We start from the raw sequence: 16,065 nt of genomic DNA, 5'->3' as shown, positions 1-16,065 counted from the left end.
CTCCAGCGCTCTGCAGGACACCTGATTTCTCTGAAGGGGGAGAAAACATTTCCTCATGAAGGAAAGAAGGAGAGAAGCTTCCAGAACAGAGCAGAAGACTTTTCATCCTCTCATTTCAAACTGCTGACTGCTCCTTTCTTCTTTTTCACCTTTTCACTTCATATTGAGACCAGAATTCAACTCATTTTGACCTGAAAACACTTCAGTCCTTCAAAGGTATGGACACACACACACACACACACACACACACACACACACACACACACACACACACACACACACACACAGACACACACACACTGCTTGTATTGAGGCTGTTGTGTTTTCTGTGTGTGTTCAGTGCAGTTGTGTGTTTATGACATGTTTGATGGTTCCAGCTTGAGTTCCTGCAGAGGCTGACATTAGAACAGTTTCTCATTGAGCTCAGCAGGTTTGACTCTGTTTGAACAGGAAACAGGAACTCTGGAACAGTTTACCTGCTGTTCTTTCAGTCCGACTGAAAACAGTCATGTTAAAGGCAGTTGTTACATGACGGCATACAAAGCGATCCAGGATGAATCCTGGTTCTCCAGGGTCCTGGTGAAGTGGATTATACAGCGTCCTGTGACATGAGGACAAAGTCTGTCAGGGAACTTTCAGGTGTGTTGCTCTGCAGCAGCAGTCCTCAGCACCCAGCAGAGAGTTTTTATCTGCTGATATCTGCTCAAATAATGTTCCAACGTCTCCATGATACCCTGCTCATAGAGCGAGAGCTCCCCTGGCCGGAGTCCCGCCCAGCGACACATCCCGGTGCAAAGCACCGGGGCTCTGCTCCGCCTGCTGATGTTACGAACTAAATGGTGTCTGTGTTAACCAGTGACCAACAGATGTTGAAATACCGACTGAAACTTGTAGTGGTTCATGCAAATGTGGATTTTATACAGTTACAGTAAATTTTTAAGTTTAGAGTGTTTTGTGAATCTTATTTTAACATCTGCTGCTACCAGCAGATGTTTACAGAAATCTGTCACTCATTAACAAGGGAACCAGTTAATCCATAACACCGACCGTTCGGTCTGCTCGTTGTCTGCTACAAAGCTCTTTGAACAACTGGCTGTGGAGGGATTTGCTTCCATCTCTCCTCTCCAGTGTTTGTTCTCTCTGTTTTTATTAGAAAAGTGTTTCTCAACCACTGTCGAGTTGTTCTGCTTGTTTTTGACTTTCCTGCTTCCCGTTTACTGCGCACGTCATCAAGGACTGTATACATGAGACCCGTAGCGGATTATCGATCAGCGTAGACAACCTCGTGCAGTCGGATCAGAAATACAATCCACTCTGAGTGAAGCGGATCCACTCAGTGTTTATTTGACACATTTACAATCCGTTCCACCTGCATTCTGTTATATACACAGGATGTTTAGAGCCATGGAAACCTGGACCGTCTGATGGTTCAACACTGAGTGAGAGGAACACACACACACACACACACACACACACACACACACACACACACACACACACACACACACACACACACACACACACACACACACACACACACACACACACACACAAACAATGAGCCGTTCACACATGCTTGCAAAGACACCCACAGCCACGCATCCACACACATACGTGCCTGTACACACGTACACACACCACAAATGGATATGCAGCACACAGACACACACACACACACACACACACACACACACACACACTAGTGGGACACAGAAGTCTGTAGAATGATGATGAACAGTTTATCAGCAAAGAAATTAATTTAAAAAAAATCAACATGAGACAGTGGACAGGAAAGACTGGATGTGATGGAAGAAACCTGTAGAACCAGACTCAGAAGACATCATATAAATATATACAGATTAGATTAGATCAGATTAGATCAACTGATTTTAGTCCAACATGCGTCACATCGTTGTCAACAGATAGTTTTTATTGATCAGTGCAGAGGCTGAGCTGAGAGAGCTGAGGCTGTGTGAACTGTGTGTGTGTTGGTCTGCTGTGGTTTGTGCTGAGAAGCAGAAGTGAGTGCACGTTCAGGTCACAGCGACTGTTGTTGAGAAGCAGACCACAGACACAGGAAGGAAAGAAGGTGAGAAGCTTCCAGAACAGAGCAGAAGACTTTTCATCCTCTCATTTCAAACTGCTGACTGCTCCTTTCTTCTTTTTCACCTTTTCACTTCATATTGAGACCAGAATTCAACTCATTTTGACCTGAAAACACTTCAGTCCTTCAAAGGTATGGACACACACACACACACACACACACACACACACACACACACACACACACACACACACACACACACACACACACACACACACACACACACACACTGCTTGTATTGAGGGTGTTGTGTTTTCTGTGTGTGTTCAGTGCAGTTGTGTGTTTATGAGATGTTTGATGGTTCCAGCTTGAGTTCCTGCAGAGGCTGACATTAGAACAGTTTCTCATTGAGCTCAGCAGGTTTGACTCTGTTTGAACAGGAAACAGGAACTCTGGAACAGTTTACCTGCTGTTCTTTCAGTCCGACTGAAAACAGTCATGTTAAAGGCAGTTGTTACATGACGGCATACAAAGCGATCCAGGATGAATCCTGGTTCTCCAGGGTCCTGGTGAAGTGGATTATACAGCGTCCTGTGACATGAGGACAGAGTCTATCAGGGAACTCTCAGGTGTGTAGTTCTGCAGCAGCAGTCCTATTTTAACCAGTCTTATTTTAACATCTGCTGCTACCAGCATGTGTTTACAGAAATCCATCACTCATTAACAAGGGAACCAGTTAATCCATAACACCACCCAGGCGGTCGCTAACAGTCTGCTACAAAGCTCTTTGAACAACTGGCTGTGGAGGGATTTGCAGTCATCTCTCCTCTCCAGTGTTTGTTCTCTCTGTTTTTATTAGAGAAGTCTTTCTCAACCACCGTTGACTACTTCTGCTTGTTTTTTTCTGTCCTGCTTCCCGTTTACTGCTCACGTCATCACGTCACTACGTACGAGGGAACGCAAGCGAGGAGCAACTAATCCCCTGTTTCATCTGCTCGGCTGTCAGCCGCTGTTTATATGAGACACAGAGCGGATTATTGATTGGAATAGATGACCTCGTACAGTTGGATCAGAAATACAATCCACTCCGAGTGAAGCAGATCCACTCAGTGTTTATTTGACACATTTACAATCCGCTCCACCTACAGTCCGTTATATACACAGGATGTTTAGAGCCATGGAAACCTGGACCGTCTGATGGTTCAACACTGAGTGAGAGGAACACACACACACACACACACACACACTCAATCAGCCATTCACACATGCTTGCGCAGACACCCACAGCCACGCATACACACACATACGTGCCTGCACACACGCACACACACCACAAACGGATGTGCAGCACACAGACACACACACACTAGTGGGACACAGAAGTCTGTAGAATGATGCGAAACAGGTTATCAGCAAAGAAATGAATTAAAAAAAAATCAACATGAGACAGTGGACAGGAAAGACTGGATCTGATGGAAGAAACCTGCAGAACCAGACTCAGAGGAGACTTTCTGTAGAACCAGACTCAAAGAACATCATATAAATACATATGTCCGTACAGATGAGATTAGATCAGATTAGATCAGCGTTTCTTTACTCCAACATGCGTCACATCCTTGTCAACAGATAGTTTTATTGATCAGTGTCGAGGCTGAGCTGAGAGAGCTGAAGCTGTGTGAACTGTGTGTGTGTTGGTCTGCTGTGGTTTGTGCTGAGAAGCAGAAGTGAGTGCACGTTCAGGTCACGGCGACTGTTGTTGAGAAGCAGACCACAGACACAGGAAGTCCCGCCCTGGTTCCCCTCTCAGCCCTCCTTCCTCCAGCGCTCTGCAGGACACCTGATTTCTCTGAAGGGGGAGAAAACATTTCCTCATGAAGGAAAGAAGGAGAGAAGCTTCCAGAACAGAGCAGAAGACTTTTCATCCTCTCATTTCAAACTGCTGACTGCTCCTTTCTTCTTTTTCACCTTTTCACTTCATATTGAGACCAGAATTCAACTCATTTTGACCTGAAAACACTTCAGTCCTTCAAAGGTATGGACACACACACACACACACACACACACACACACACACACACACACACACACACACACACACACACACACACTGCTTGTATTGAGGGTGTTGTGTTTTCTGTGTGTGTTCAGTGCAGTTGTGTGTTTATGACATGTTTGATGGTTCCAGCTTGAGTTCCTGCAGAGGCTGACATTAGAACAGTTTCTCATTGAGCTCAGCAGGTTTGACTCTGTTTGAACAGGAAACAGGAACTCTGGAACAGTTTACCTGCTGTTCTTTCAGTCTGACTGAAAACAGTCATGTTAAAGGCAGTTGTTACATGACGGCATACAAAGCGATCCAGGATGAATCCTGGTTCTCCAGGGTCCTGGTGAAGTGGATTATACAGCGTCCTGTGACATGAGGACAAAGTCTGTCAGGGAACTTTCAGGTGTGTAGCTCTGCAGCAGCAGTCCTCAGCGCCCAGCAGAGAGTTTTTATCTGCTGATATCTGCTCAAATAATGTTCCAACATCTCCATGATACCCTGCTCAAAGAGCGAGAGCTCCCCTGGCCGGAGCACCGCCCAGCGGCACGTCTCGGTGTAAAGCACCGGGGCTCCACTCCACCTGCTGATGTTTCGAATTAACTGGTGTCCATGTTAACTTGTGTCCAATAGATGTTGACATATCGACTGAAACTTGAGATTGTTCTAGCGAATGTCAGTTTTCTACAGTTACAGTAAATTTATAAGTTTAGAGTCTTTTGTGCGTCTTATTTTAACATCTGCTGCTGCCAGCATGTGTTTACAGCATAGATTAAATGGACAGACCTTCCGTGACATCATCCATAGAGTTCCCAACCGCCATTCTGAAGACTTTACCGAGTCCAGCAGGACGTCTCCACATGAATAGGGAATAGGGAACTCAAGCGAGGAGTGACTAATTACCTATTTAATCTGCTCGGCTGTCAGCCGCTGTTTATATGAGACACAGGGCGGATTATCGATCGGCGTAGCCCACCTCGTACAATCGGATCAGAAATACAATCCACTCCGAGTGAAGCGGATCCACTCAGTGTTTATGTGACACATTTACAATCCGTTCCACCTGCAGTCCGTCATATACACAGGATGTTTAGAGCCATGGAAACCTGGACCGTCTGATGGTTCAACACTGAGTGAGAGGAACACACACACACACACACACACACACACACACACACAAACAATGAGCCATTCACACATGCTTGCACAGACACCCACAGCCACGCATACACACACATACGTGCCTGCACACACGTACACACACCACAAACGGATGTGCAGCACACAGACACACACACACACTAGTGGGACACAGAAGTCTGTAGAATTATGCTAAACAGTTTATCAGCAAAGAAATTAAAGGGCAACTCCGGTTTTTTGACACCTGGACCTTATTTCTAGGTGTGTGCATGCTCATATACTCACTCAGACAAACATCGTGCAGCTCGGAGTCCTCCAGAAGTTATTTAGATCCAACCGATTTAGCCGCACTTAGCGGGGGCCACGGCGATGGAGCTTTAGCGCGAGACATAATCTCTGCAAAATGGCTCATTTCAGCTATATTTTTTCATCCTTTGCCACATTTTATAAAGTCAGCTCGTCTACCGTCTTCAGGTGGGTCAGCTGACAGTTTTTGCTAACTTAGCCACAATTAGCTCAAATGGGAACGTTGCTCCTCTCCCCAGCAGAGAAGCACTTTGAGTCAGCCTCGGCTGTCACAGCGCCTGGGTGCCTGACTTCCTGGGGCCGAGTTGAGGCCGATTGGTTAAACGGCCCGGAGCTGCTCCACGGAGGTGACAGGAGAGCTCCAGCAGCCGCGACCTGCTTCACGCGCCTCCATGGTTATGCGGCGGGTCCCCGCGCTCCGCGGCCAGCATGGAGCATGTCTCCGCCCGGGAGCGGAGATCCGGAGCTGCCGCGCCGCAGCTTGCTCCACAAAGGTGCGTGAAGCAGGCCGCGGCTTCCAGGGGCTGAGTTGGGGCCGATTGGGTAAATGGCCCGGAGCTGCTCCATGGAGGCTGATGGGAGAGCTTCGGATCTCTGCTCCCGGGTGGAGATGCGCTCCGTGCTGGCCACGGAGTGCGCGGGGACTCGCCGCATAACCACGGAGGCAGAGAGGAGCTCCGCGACGTTCCCATCCGAGCTAATTGTGGCGAAGTTAGCACGGTGTCAGAGATCCCATCAGAGCAGAGCAGAGCCGGCTCAGAGTGCCTCTGTACTGGGGAGAGAAGCTCCAACGTTCCCATTCGAGCTAATTGTGGCTAAGTTAGCGAAAACTGTCAGCTGACCCACCTGAAGACGGTAGATGAGCTGACTTTATGATAACACTGGCGATGGATGAAAAAATATAGCTGAAATGAGCGATTTTGCAGAGATTATGTCACGCGCTGAAGCTCCCCTGCCGTGGCCCCCGCTAAGTCGGTTGGATCTAAATAACTTCTGGAGGACTCCGAGCTGCACGATGTTTGTCTGAGTGAGTATATGAGCATGCACACACCTAGAAATAAGGTCCAGGTGTGAAAAAACCGGAGTTGCCTTTTAATTTAAAAAAAAAGATCAACATGAGACAGTGGACAGGAAAGACTGGATCTGATGGAAGAAACCTGTAGAACCAGACTCAGAGGAGACTTTCTGTAGAACCAGACTCAGAGGAGACTTTCTGTAGAACCAGACTCAGAAGACATCATATAAATATATATGTATGTACAGATTAGATTGGATCAGATTAGATCAACTATTTTTAGTCCTACATGCGTCACATCGTTGTCAACAGACAGTTTTATTGATCAGTGCAGAGGCTGAGCTGAGAGAGCTGAAGCTGTGTGAACTGTGTGTGTGTTGGTCTGCTGTGGTTTGTGCTGAGAAGCAGAAGTGAGTGCACGTTCAGGTCACGGCGACTGTTGTTGAGAAGCAGACCACAGACACAGGAAGTCACGTCCTGGTTCCCCTCTCAGCCCTCCTTCCTCCAGCGCTCTGCAGGACACCTGATTTCTCTGAAGGGGGAGAAAACATTTCCTCATGAGGGAAAGAAGATGAGAAGCTTCCAGAACAGAGCAGAAGACTTTTCATCCTCTCATTTCAAACTGACTGCTCCTTTCTTCTTTTTCACCTTTTCACTTCATATTGAGACCAGAATTCAACTCATTTTGACCTGAAAACACTTCAGTCCTTCAAAGGTATGGACACACACACACACACACACACACACACACACACACACACACACACACACACACACACACACCAGTGGTGGAGCCAGAACGTCACTGATGTTTGAATATCTACACCAATGAGAGGATATAGAGCAGAGACCTATAATCTGTTAAATTTCACTGTCCAGACCTGAAGGAGTAAAAGAGGGAGAGAACAAGAGAGATGTGGCACATAGGCTACGTGATGAAGCTGTTTTGTTTTGCTGCTCTTCAACCAGAGCAGCAAAGAAGAAGTTCAGTTCCTCTGTTACCAGAGGAACTGAACTGCCTTACATAACCACAGTCATTACAGGCAGGCTGGACAGAATATAAGCAATAAAACCAGAGAAAAGTCTCTTGACGCTGTCATAAGTTAAAGGAGCGTTATGATGGCCGTCGTCAGACTCTTCATATTGGGAGAAATATCTCACAGGCAGCTTTCCAGTATTTTCATCAGCACTGACAGTCCCGATCCATTTTCCTTCTGATGGGGTAAGTGAATACAGTATGTTCAGTATCAACTATTCCATCCCATCAAATTCACAGGGAGCTTTTCAAATGTCTTTGGCACCAGAAGTGGCAGATCCATGTGCAAAAGAGGCCTGTGCTCTCATGACTCCTTATGTGTCCTTTTTAAATCCATGGTTGAACTCTGATGTCTGTCTGTCCAGAACACAGAGCCACAGAGCTTTAAAACACTGTTCCTTCTGATACCTTTTCCCTGAATTCTTTCAGTCTGTCTCAGGACATTTTCAAAGTCACCAACTGAATTTCAACAAGGGAGAGAGGTCGGTATGTGGGTAGGTAGGTCGGTTGGTTGGTGAGTAGGTAGGTAGGGAGGGAGGGAGGTAGGTAGGGAGGGAGGTAGGGAGGTAGGTCGGTCGGTAGGTAGGTAGGTAGGTACATCAGTAGGTAGGTAGAGAGGGAGGGAGGGAGGGATGTAGGTAGATAGTTAGGTAGGTAGGTAGATCGATCTTGAGGGGACAGTTGGGACAATGATGGTTGGTCCGTCTGCACCTCCAATACTCCTGCCCTGTCCTCTGAGGGCCCCCAGTGGGTTGGGAAGAACACTCGGAGGAGGAAGCAGCACGAGGCCAGTGTTAGTAGGGGGAGGGGGCAGTGTCTGATGTTTGTGGCTGAACCCTGGGCTACCCTGCCCTCCTGCTTCTACCCAGGACTGGATTCCCCGAGCTCTGAGCTGGGGTCTTCTCCACCTTCTGGGAATGGACCACCAGGTGGTCCTCAGCAAGGATGACGGCTGCCTCCTGGTTGCTGGGCCGATGCCAGCGTACCCACTCGACCATCCCCTTCGGCAGCCCATCCAGGAACTGCTCTGTAATAATCATCTCCATGATCCTCTTCTCCTTGGTTGTCTTGATCAGCCATTAACCACCGAGACGTGGCATCTCTGAACTTGAAGGCAATGGGGAAGAGTTGCTCCGCCTTCCCAAGGTGTGTGCCGTGGTGGTGGTCCTCCGATGTGTGTCCAAGTCTGTCCAGAACTGCCCTCTTGATGTCTTAGAAGCGCCGCGCCACTGTCTGCACTTCCCCAGTCAGGAGGAGGAGCGGCCTCACTGCCCACTCAGTCGCTTGCCACCTGCATGCTTCCACCGTGGCCTCAAAAATCTCATTGAATGTCTGGGGATTGTCTGTCACTGCCATCTTGTGGAGAGTGAGGCCGGAGAATGGAGGGACTGGCCATTTCTTGGGTGCGCCATCCGACTGGGACCCAGGTCTGCTTCTCGGTCTGTACCAACACTGACTTCAGGAATCCCTGGTTCATGGCAGGCTGTTCCTGCTGCATCCTGGCTACGTCTGCCATCATTTTGGGCAACACCTCCACAGGCTGCACCGGCTGCGTCTCTGACGTCCCCTGCTGGTGTGTTGGGCACCAATGTAACGTGAGTTCACCAGCACAGATGAAACACAGGCCGTTGTTGTCTCTCCGCATTCTCCCCAAGGGAATGTTCTTCAGCCAGCAGACTTTGCTCTGCTCTGCCGCCTCCTTCACTGGAGCTCTGGCCTTTTTGATCCCGGCCATTGCTGAGGGACAGAGGGAGAGAGACAATCAGCAATCATGAGAAACAACTGCCAATCATCGCCTGTCTCCAGCGTAACTCCCTGAGCCACTGCTACCACCCCACCCCACAGTTGAGTCAAAAAAACAATCATATGTCCGAGCTGGGTACCAAACCTTGGTTTCCTGCATGACGAACATCAATTCTGCCCATGCCACTGACCCCTGGTCCCTGACTCCTTGTCTCTGAGTCTTGGTCCCTGACTCCTGGTCCCTGACTGCTGGTCTCTTACTCCTGGTCTCTGACTCCTGGTCCCTGACTCCTGGTCCCTGACTCCTGGTCTCTGACTCCTGGTCTCTGACTCCTGGTCTGCACTCCAAGTTGTCAAGAATATTTCATTGAATCTGTGGTAGTCGTACCAAATAGAATCAGACATTGTCTTTGATAAAACTGAACCTGAAACAAGCAAATGATTGGAAAGGAGCTCATGAGGATTCTTGTTTTGTGTTTTTCAGAGTGAAACATCTCACTTGCATTAAAGCATATCAGCTCCTCATCATGGTCTTTCCAGGAAGTCTATGAACACAGTGAAAGTTTAGTGAGATAAATCAGACTCTTCACAAGGTCAAAGATGAGCTCAACTCCAGAAGTGATCCTGGAAATGCTGGATGATTTGGGACGTGAAAAATTTGAAAGATTTAAGTTCCATTTGGGTCAAATTGGAATCTTTGAAAGATGCAAACCATTTCCAGCAGGACAACTGGAGACATTTAACGAGATGGACACAGCAAGACAGATTCACGACAGGTACAGCAACCATGCTCTGGATCTCATGAAACTACTGTTAGAGAAAATGGGGAAGAAGTGGATATGGGATAAGCACACCATAAACACCGCAGAACCTGAAGGTAAGTCTTTGAAACATGAAAACTTGATGTTATAACTTATATTTACTCAACGTGAAACAACAGAGATGAATCATGACAGGTGAAATGGTAAAAAAGACAAACTGTCCTCTACTTTTACAATGTTTGATCTTTTCATTTTTCTGATGTTGATATATCATTTGATAAAAAATATACATGACTGCAAAAAAAACCCATCAACAATCGTAGTTATTGTTGTTGAAGATCAGTTTCTGATTTCTGCATGATATTTTGCACCCAGTCTGAAATTCACAGTCCAATAAGCTGAAGAGAAAACAAACACATGAGAAAATTATTCTTGATTCTTTATTACTTACCTTCTTAAGGACCATCTTATTTAAGTTGATTGTTTCTGATTATACAAACCCAAATATCAAAGCTAAGATCTTCAAGTTTCTGGTGAGCTGTATAATAAGTATGTGTGTTTAACTAAATTTATTCGAGATCAGTTTGAAAATGAGTCAAAATGAAGTTGTCTCTTTTTTTTCGGAATAAAAAAATAATTAGGGAAGGACGGACCTCAAAAAGTTCTTCTGTCAGCGATATCTAAGAAGTGTCGGGAAAAACTCAAGTCCAAACTGAAGGACGACTTCCAGAGAGTGTCTGAGGGGATCCCTGAGCAAGGAGAGTCCACCGTCCTGAACGACATCTACACAGAGCTCCACATAACAGAGGGAGGGACTGCAGGGGTCAATCAGGAACATGAGGTCAGACAGATTGAAACAGCATCCAGGAAACCAAACAGAGAGGAAGCAATCATCAAATCAGGAGACATCTTTAAAGCCTCACCTGGAAGGTCTAAACCAATCAGAACAGTGCTGACAAAGGGAGTGGCTGGCATTGGGAAAACAGTCCTGACACAGAAGTTCACTCTGGACTGGGCTGAAGACAAAGACAACCAGGACATCCACTTCATATTTCCATTCACCTTCAGAGAGCTGAATGTAGTGAAGGAGAAGAAGTTCAGCTTGGTGGGACTTGTTCATCACTTCTTCACTGAAACTAAAGAAGCAGGAATCTGCAGCTTTGAAGAATTCCAGGTGATCTTTATCTTTGATGGTCTGGATGAGTGTCGATTCCCTCTGAAGTTCCGTCGAGCTGAGATCCTGACTGATGTTACAGAGTCCACCTCAGTGGATGTTCTGCTGATAAACCTCATCAGGGGGAAACTGCTTCCCTCTGCTCACATCTGGATCACCACACGACCTGTAGCAGCCATTCAGATCCCTGCTGACTGTGTGGACATGGTGGTGACAGAGGTCCAAGGGTTCACCGACCCCCAGAAGGAGGAGTACTTCAGGAGGAGGTTCAGAGAGGAGGAGCAGGCCAGCAGGATCATCTCCCACATCAAGAAGTCACGAAGCCTCCACATCATGTGCCACATCCCACTCTTCTGCTGGATCACCGCTAGAGTTCTGGAGGACGAGTTGGAGAACAAAGAGGGAGGAGAGCTGCCCAAGACCCTGACTGAGATGTACATCCAGCACCTGAATGCCCAGGTCAAAATGAACAGTGTCAAGTATGACGGATCTACCTCAGATGAAACCTGGAGTCCAGAGAGCAGGAAGATTACAGAGTCTCTGGGAAAACTGGCTTTTGATCAGCTGCAGAAAGGAAACCTGATCTTCTATCCCTCCAACTTGACAGACTGTGACATCGATCTTGAAGCAGCCTCAAAGTATTCAGGAATATTCACAAAGATCTTGAAAAAGGAGAAAGGCCTCCTCAACAGTGTGTTCTGCTTCATCCATCTGAGCCTTCAGGAGTTTCTGGCTGCTCTTCATGTCCATCAGACCTTCATCAACTCTGGAATCAACCTGCTGGATGGACAACAGGAAACATCCAGGACGTCCAAAGAGATGAAGACAACACCAGATCTCCACCATCTCCATCAGAGAGCTGTGGACGAGGCCTTGAAGAGTCTAAAAGGACACCTGGACTTGTTCCTCCGCTTCCTCCTGGGTCTTTCACTGGAGACCAATCAGAGTCTCCTTCGAGGTCTGCTGACACAGACAGGAAGTAGCTCACAGTCCAATCAGAAAACAGTCCAGTACATCAAGAAGAAGCTGAATGAGAGTCAGTCTGCAGAGAGAAGCATCAGTCTGTTCCACTGTCTGAATGAACTGAATGATGGTTCTCTGGTGGAGGACATCCAACGGTACCTGAGGTCAGGAAGTCTCTCAATAGCCAGTCTGTCTCCTGCTGAGTGGTCAGCTCTGGTCTACATCTTACTGTCATCAGAAGAAGATCTGAAGGAGTTTGACCTGAAGAAATACTCTCCTTCAGAGGAGGCTCTTCTGAACCTGCTGCCAGTGGTCAAAGCCTCCAACAAAACTCTGTACGTACCTCATGAACTAATATGAACAACTGAGTGAGCTTCACATCAAGCCCAGATATTATGAAGTTTCCAACGAATATTTTTAACGATAACATGAGATTCTTTTTGTACATCAAGTTTTGTCATCCTGTAAAAAAAATCAGCCTGGAAAATTCATATTGGTGAATGTGTCAACAACGGATTTGCATGGTCTTTAAAAAAAAAGAAGAGAGATTTCCATTTGGAACCAATAGTAGAAGTTTTTCTTCACACATGATGTTTTGCAGATGCAAAGCAGAAAAATGTCATGCAAGACTCTGAAGTTGTGGTTACAAATTTTGTTTTCATCTTTACTCCTCTGCGATTGGAAGATGGCAAATCAACCAGATTCGTGAGGAAGCAGGTGGCTTTCTGTCCTGCAGCACCGCGGTGGACTCTTCAAGGGGAGGACTGTTTCAACATGGGCTAAAAAATAGAATACAGAAAAAGAAAAACAGTCGTCTCCTACATCCATTTTGAAGATTTGGAATTTAAACACTAAAAACTGCCTGCTGTGATTTCCCATTATGTGTTTAAAACAAGGTGTAAAATAAAATACAACCATAATTCATTTTCTCAAGCTTGCTTTGACGGAAAACCCAAAGACATTTGTAATAGCTGAAAATGGCACAGGTGCATGTATGTGTGTTTGTGTGTGTGTGTGTGTGTGTGTGTGTGTGTGTGTGTGTGTGTGTGTGTGTGTGTGTGTGTGTGTGTGTGTGATATGTGCACTCAAAGACATGATGTTTCAGTACAGGTACTGTTATCACTAATGGAGGCCAAGCAGTAAGACAACATGAGGAACACTGAGCAGGAGAAAGAGGAGGAGGAGAGGACAGAGAACCCATCAGATGTTCAATGAAGCTACAGAATGACTTCAGTGATTTATTTGGTGCTTTCAGGAAAACTCCCTGCTGTTGCATGTGGCTCAGGCACATCGTTTCACGACTTTGATATCTTAAATGACTTGAGTAGCCCAGAAAACAGCAGATCTCACCAGCTGCAGGTGGTGGACTCAATGTGTCACTTCCATTTAAAATGAAGAACATCTGTCAGGTTTGTTGTCAAAGCAAGCTTGATATAATGAATTGGTCTAACTTTATTCCATGACGTGCAAAATTAACACATAATCCAAAGACTCATTGTCAGAGTTTTGGTTTTCAATTTTCAAGCCAGAACTGGGAGATGACTTGTATCAGTTTTTTATTTAAACCATGTTGATACTCCCCTCCCCTTGAAGAGTCCACAGCAGTGTGGAAGAACACAACACCATCTGATCCCTGATTGGACAGTTGGATTTGTCACTATCCGATAGGATAGAGGAATGAATTTGAGGTCAAAAATTGCAACAACTTCAAAATCTTTCACGCAGTTTTGTGTTTTGCGTTTGTGAAAAGAGTTTTTTTCATAGGAAGTGCTGTTTTTTTCCATGAATGTAAATGTTCTGCACATTCAAAAGTAGATGTTTTTTATTCAGATTGTTTTTGTCCTTAATGAAAAAAAAAAGGTGGACAAAGAAACTCTGTTATCTGCAAACATTCATTGAAAGCTACAAAATATTGGTGGCTTAATAATGAGCCCATAAAACTGTATCCATGACAAACAGTCAGCTGGTTTTAATTGTTGGTTCTTCTTCAGGTTGAGCGGCTGTGGTCTGTCAGAGAAAAGCTGTGAAGCTCTGTCCTCAGTTCTCACCTGTCAGTCCTCCAGTCTGACTGATCTGGACCTGAGTAACAACCATCCAGGGGAGTCAGGAGTGAAGATGCTGTTTGATGCAGTGAAGGATAAAAACTGCAAACTGAAGACTCTCAGGTTCTGACATGATCGTGAATTATTATTCAACACACTCTGTTCCCCCTCCCTATTTCTATAGAACATCGGTAGAACTTCTCAGTGGAACATAGTCACATTTGATGTTTTCTCCACTGCTATCCATGAAGTAAAAGCACACAGTACATTTTCCAATGTGTGATTGGCAGGAAAGTAGCAGAATGACATCCTCTACTCACTGTGCTTGTGATGTTCCGAGTCAGATAAGTAGAAAGTGAGTCCATAACAAATATTGATCTGGTTTTCATTGTTGCTTCTTCTTCAGGTTGAGCAGCTGTGGTCTGTCGGAAAGAAGCTGTGGAGCTCTGTCCTCAGTTCTCAGCTCTCAGTCCTCCAGTCTGACACATCTGGACCTGAGTAACAACGACCTGCAGGTTTCAGCAGTGAAGCTGATTTCTGCTGGACTGGAGAGTCCTCACTGTAAACTGGAAGCTCTCAGGTCAGGATCCAGCTGCTGCTTCATCATGTGGAGGATCTTCCTTCTTCCTTCTTGACTTGATGCAGCCGTGTTTGTGTCTCCAGTCTGTCAGGGTGTCTGGTCTCAGAGGAAGGCTGTGCTTCTCTGGTCTCAGCTGTGAGATCCAAGTCCTCCCATCTGACAGAGCTGGACCTGAGCTACAACCATCCAGGAGACTCAGGAGTCAAACAACTGTCTGCTGCTGTGGGGGATCCACACTGCAAACTGGAGACTCTCAGGTATGAACTCACAACCGGAGCTCATCCTGGAGACTGAGATGTTCTTCACAATGTCTCCAGTTGATGATCGGACAGGATTTACCAGGAGGAGGTTTTAATACTCTCATGTGAGAAGGCTCCTAAATGTTAAACACATATGTAACACTCGCTCTATCATTATCACACCACGTGCTCTGTCTTTGACAGGTTTAGAAGAGCACTTTATCAAAAACAAACAAGGAAAATAAAACTATGAATAATCCGTCAGAGACTTAAGTGTTGATCATGTCCTCTCCCCTCTTGCCGCTCTGTAGACCAGACAGAGATGCCCACTCTCCTCCTCCCTTTTTCCTCACCTCAGAGCCACTGGCAAAACACATCAGGAAGAGTCAGGATATTAACAGTGTTATTTAAGACAAGAGCACCTTAGTGATTTATGCAGATGACACTTTACTTTTTTATTTTTTGCCCGGAGGTCTCAGTGCTGGACAGTCTTCCAATTATTTACTCAGTTTGTTCAATATCTGAACAGTGTCAGAACGCCTCTTGGCCAGTCACCACTGGCATCAACTTACAGGTATAATTATGTTGTGGATCAACTTTAAGGTTAATTTGATGTATTTGTTAAAGTTAGGGTAGACGATGTTGTCCAAAAGCACTTTTTGTCATACTGAGTGAAATGCTCCTTGCCCTCTGGGAGAAGTCAATACATTATGTGGACGGAAAAAGGTGCGGAAAAAATCTGACCACTGTAGCGGCCACAGGACAGTAAAAACTCCGACCAATCGGAAGGCACGGACCGCTCTTAAGAAACCAATCAAATCCCTTCGCCGTTCTACCAGCCCCCTGCGCGTACATTTCAATGGCGTGCACTGGCCCTGGTTCAGAGCGCGTGTGCGTTGCCAAGGCGCTCTCGGCGCTTGCGGCTCGCGTGAAAAATAGAACGAAGCGGAGCGGGCGCGCTGCGCTCCTATGCGCATTGTG

At 46.2% G+C, this 16,065-nt stretch overlaps 1 protein-coding gene and 1 long non-coding RNA gene across 3 annotated transcripts in view; both read left to right on the top strand.

Moving 5' to 3' along the window:
* LOC115382175 (NACHT, LRR and PYD domains-containing protein 3-like) overlaps positions 1-15,770 on the top strand; it is an 86,086-nt gene extending 70,316 nt beyond the window's left edge. Inside the window, exons 10-11 of the mRNA XM_030083861.1 lie at positions 14,672-14,845; positions 14,929-15,770. Of these exons, the coding sequence (XP_029939721.1) occupies positions 14,672-14,845; positions 14,929-15,139 (385 nt within the window). The 3' untranslated portion in view covers positions 15,140-15,770. The remainder of the gene's footprint in view (positions 1-14,671; positions 14,846-14,928) is intronic.
* LOC115382253 (uncharacterized) lies at positions 2,058-7,117 on the top strand. 2 transcript variants are annotated; one of them, XR_003930512.1, is made up of 3 exons: positions 2,058-2,236; positions 3,767-4,076; positions 6,955-7,117. It is a non-coding gene; the product is annotated as an uncharacterized LOC115382253 (long non-coding RNA). The 2 variants fall into 2 exon arrangements; XR_003930513.1 differs by having other exon boundaries at positions 3,764-4,076.
* Positions 15,771-16,065: the final 295 nt, after the last annotated feature.

Source organism: Salarias fasciatus, chromosome 23 (genome assembly GCF_902148845.1).
Source record: "Salarias fasciatus chromosome 23, fSalaFa1.1, whole genome shotgun sequence".
Classification (NCBI taxonomy): domain Eukaryota; kingdom Metazoa; phylum Chordata; class Actinopteri; order Blenniiformes; family Blenniidae; genus Salarias; species Salarias fasciatus.
This window is presented reverse-complemented; position numbering and strand designations above follow the sequence as displayed.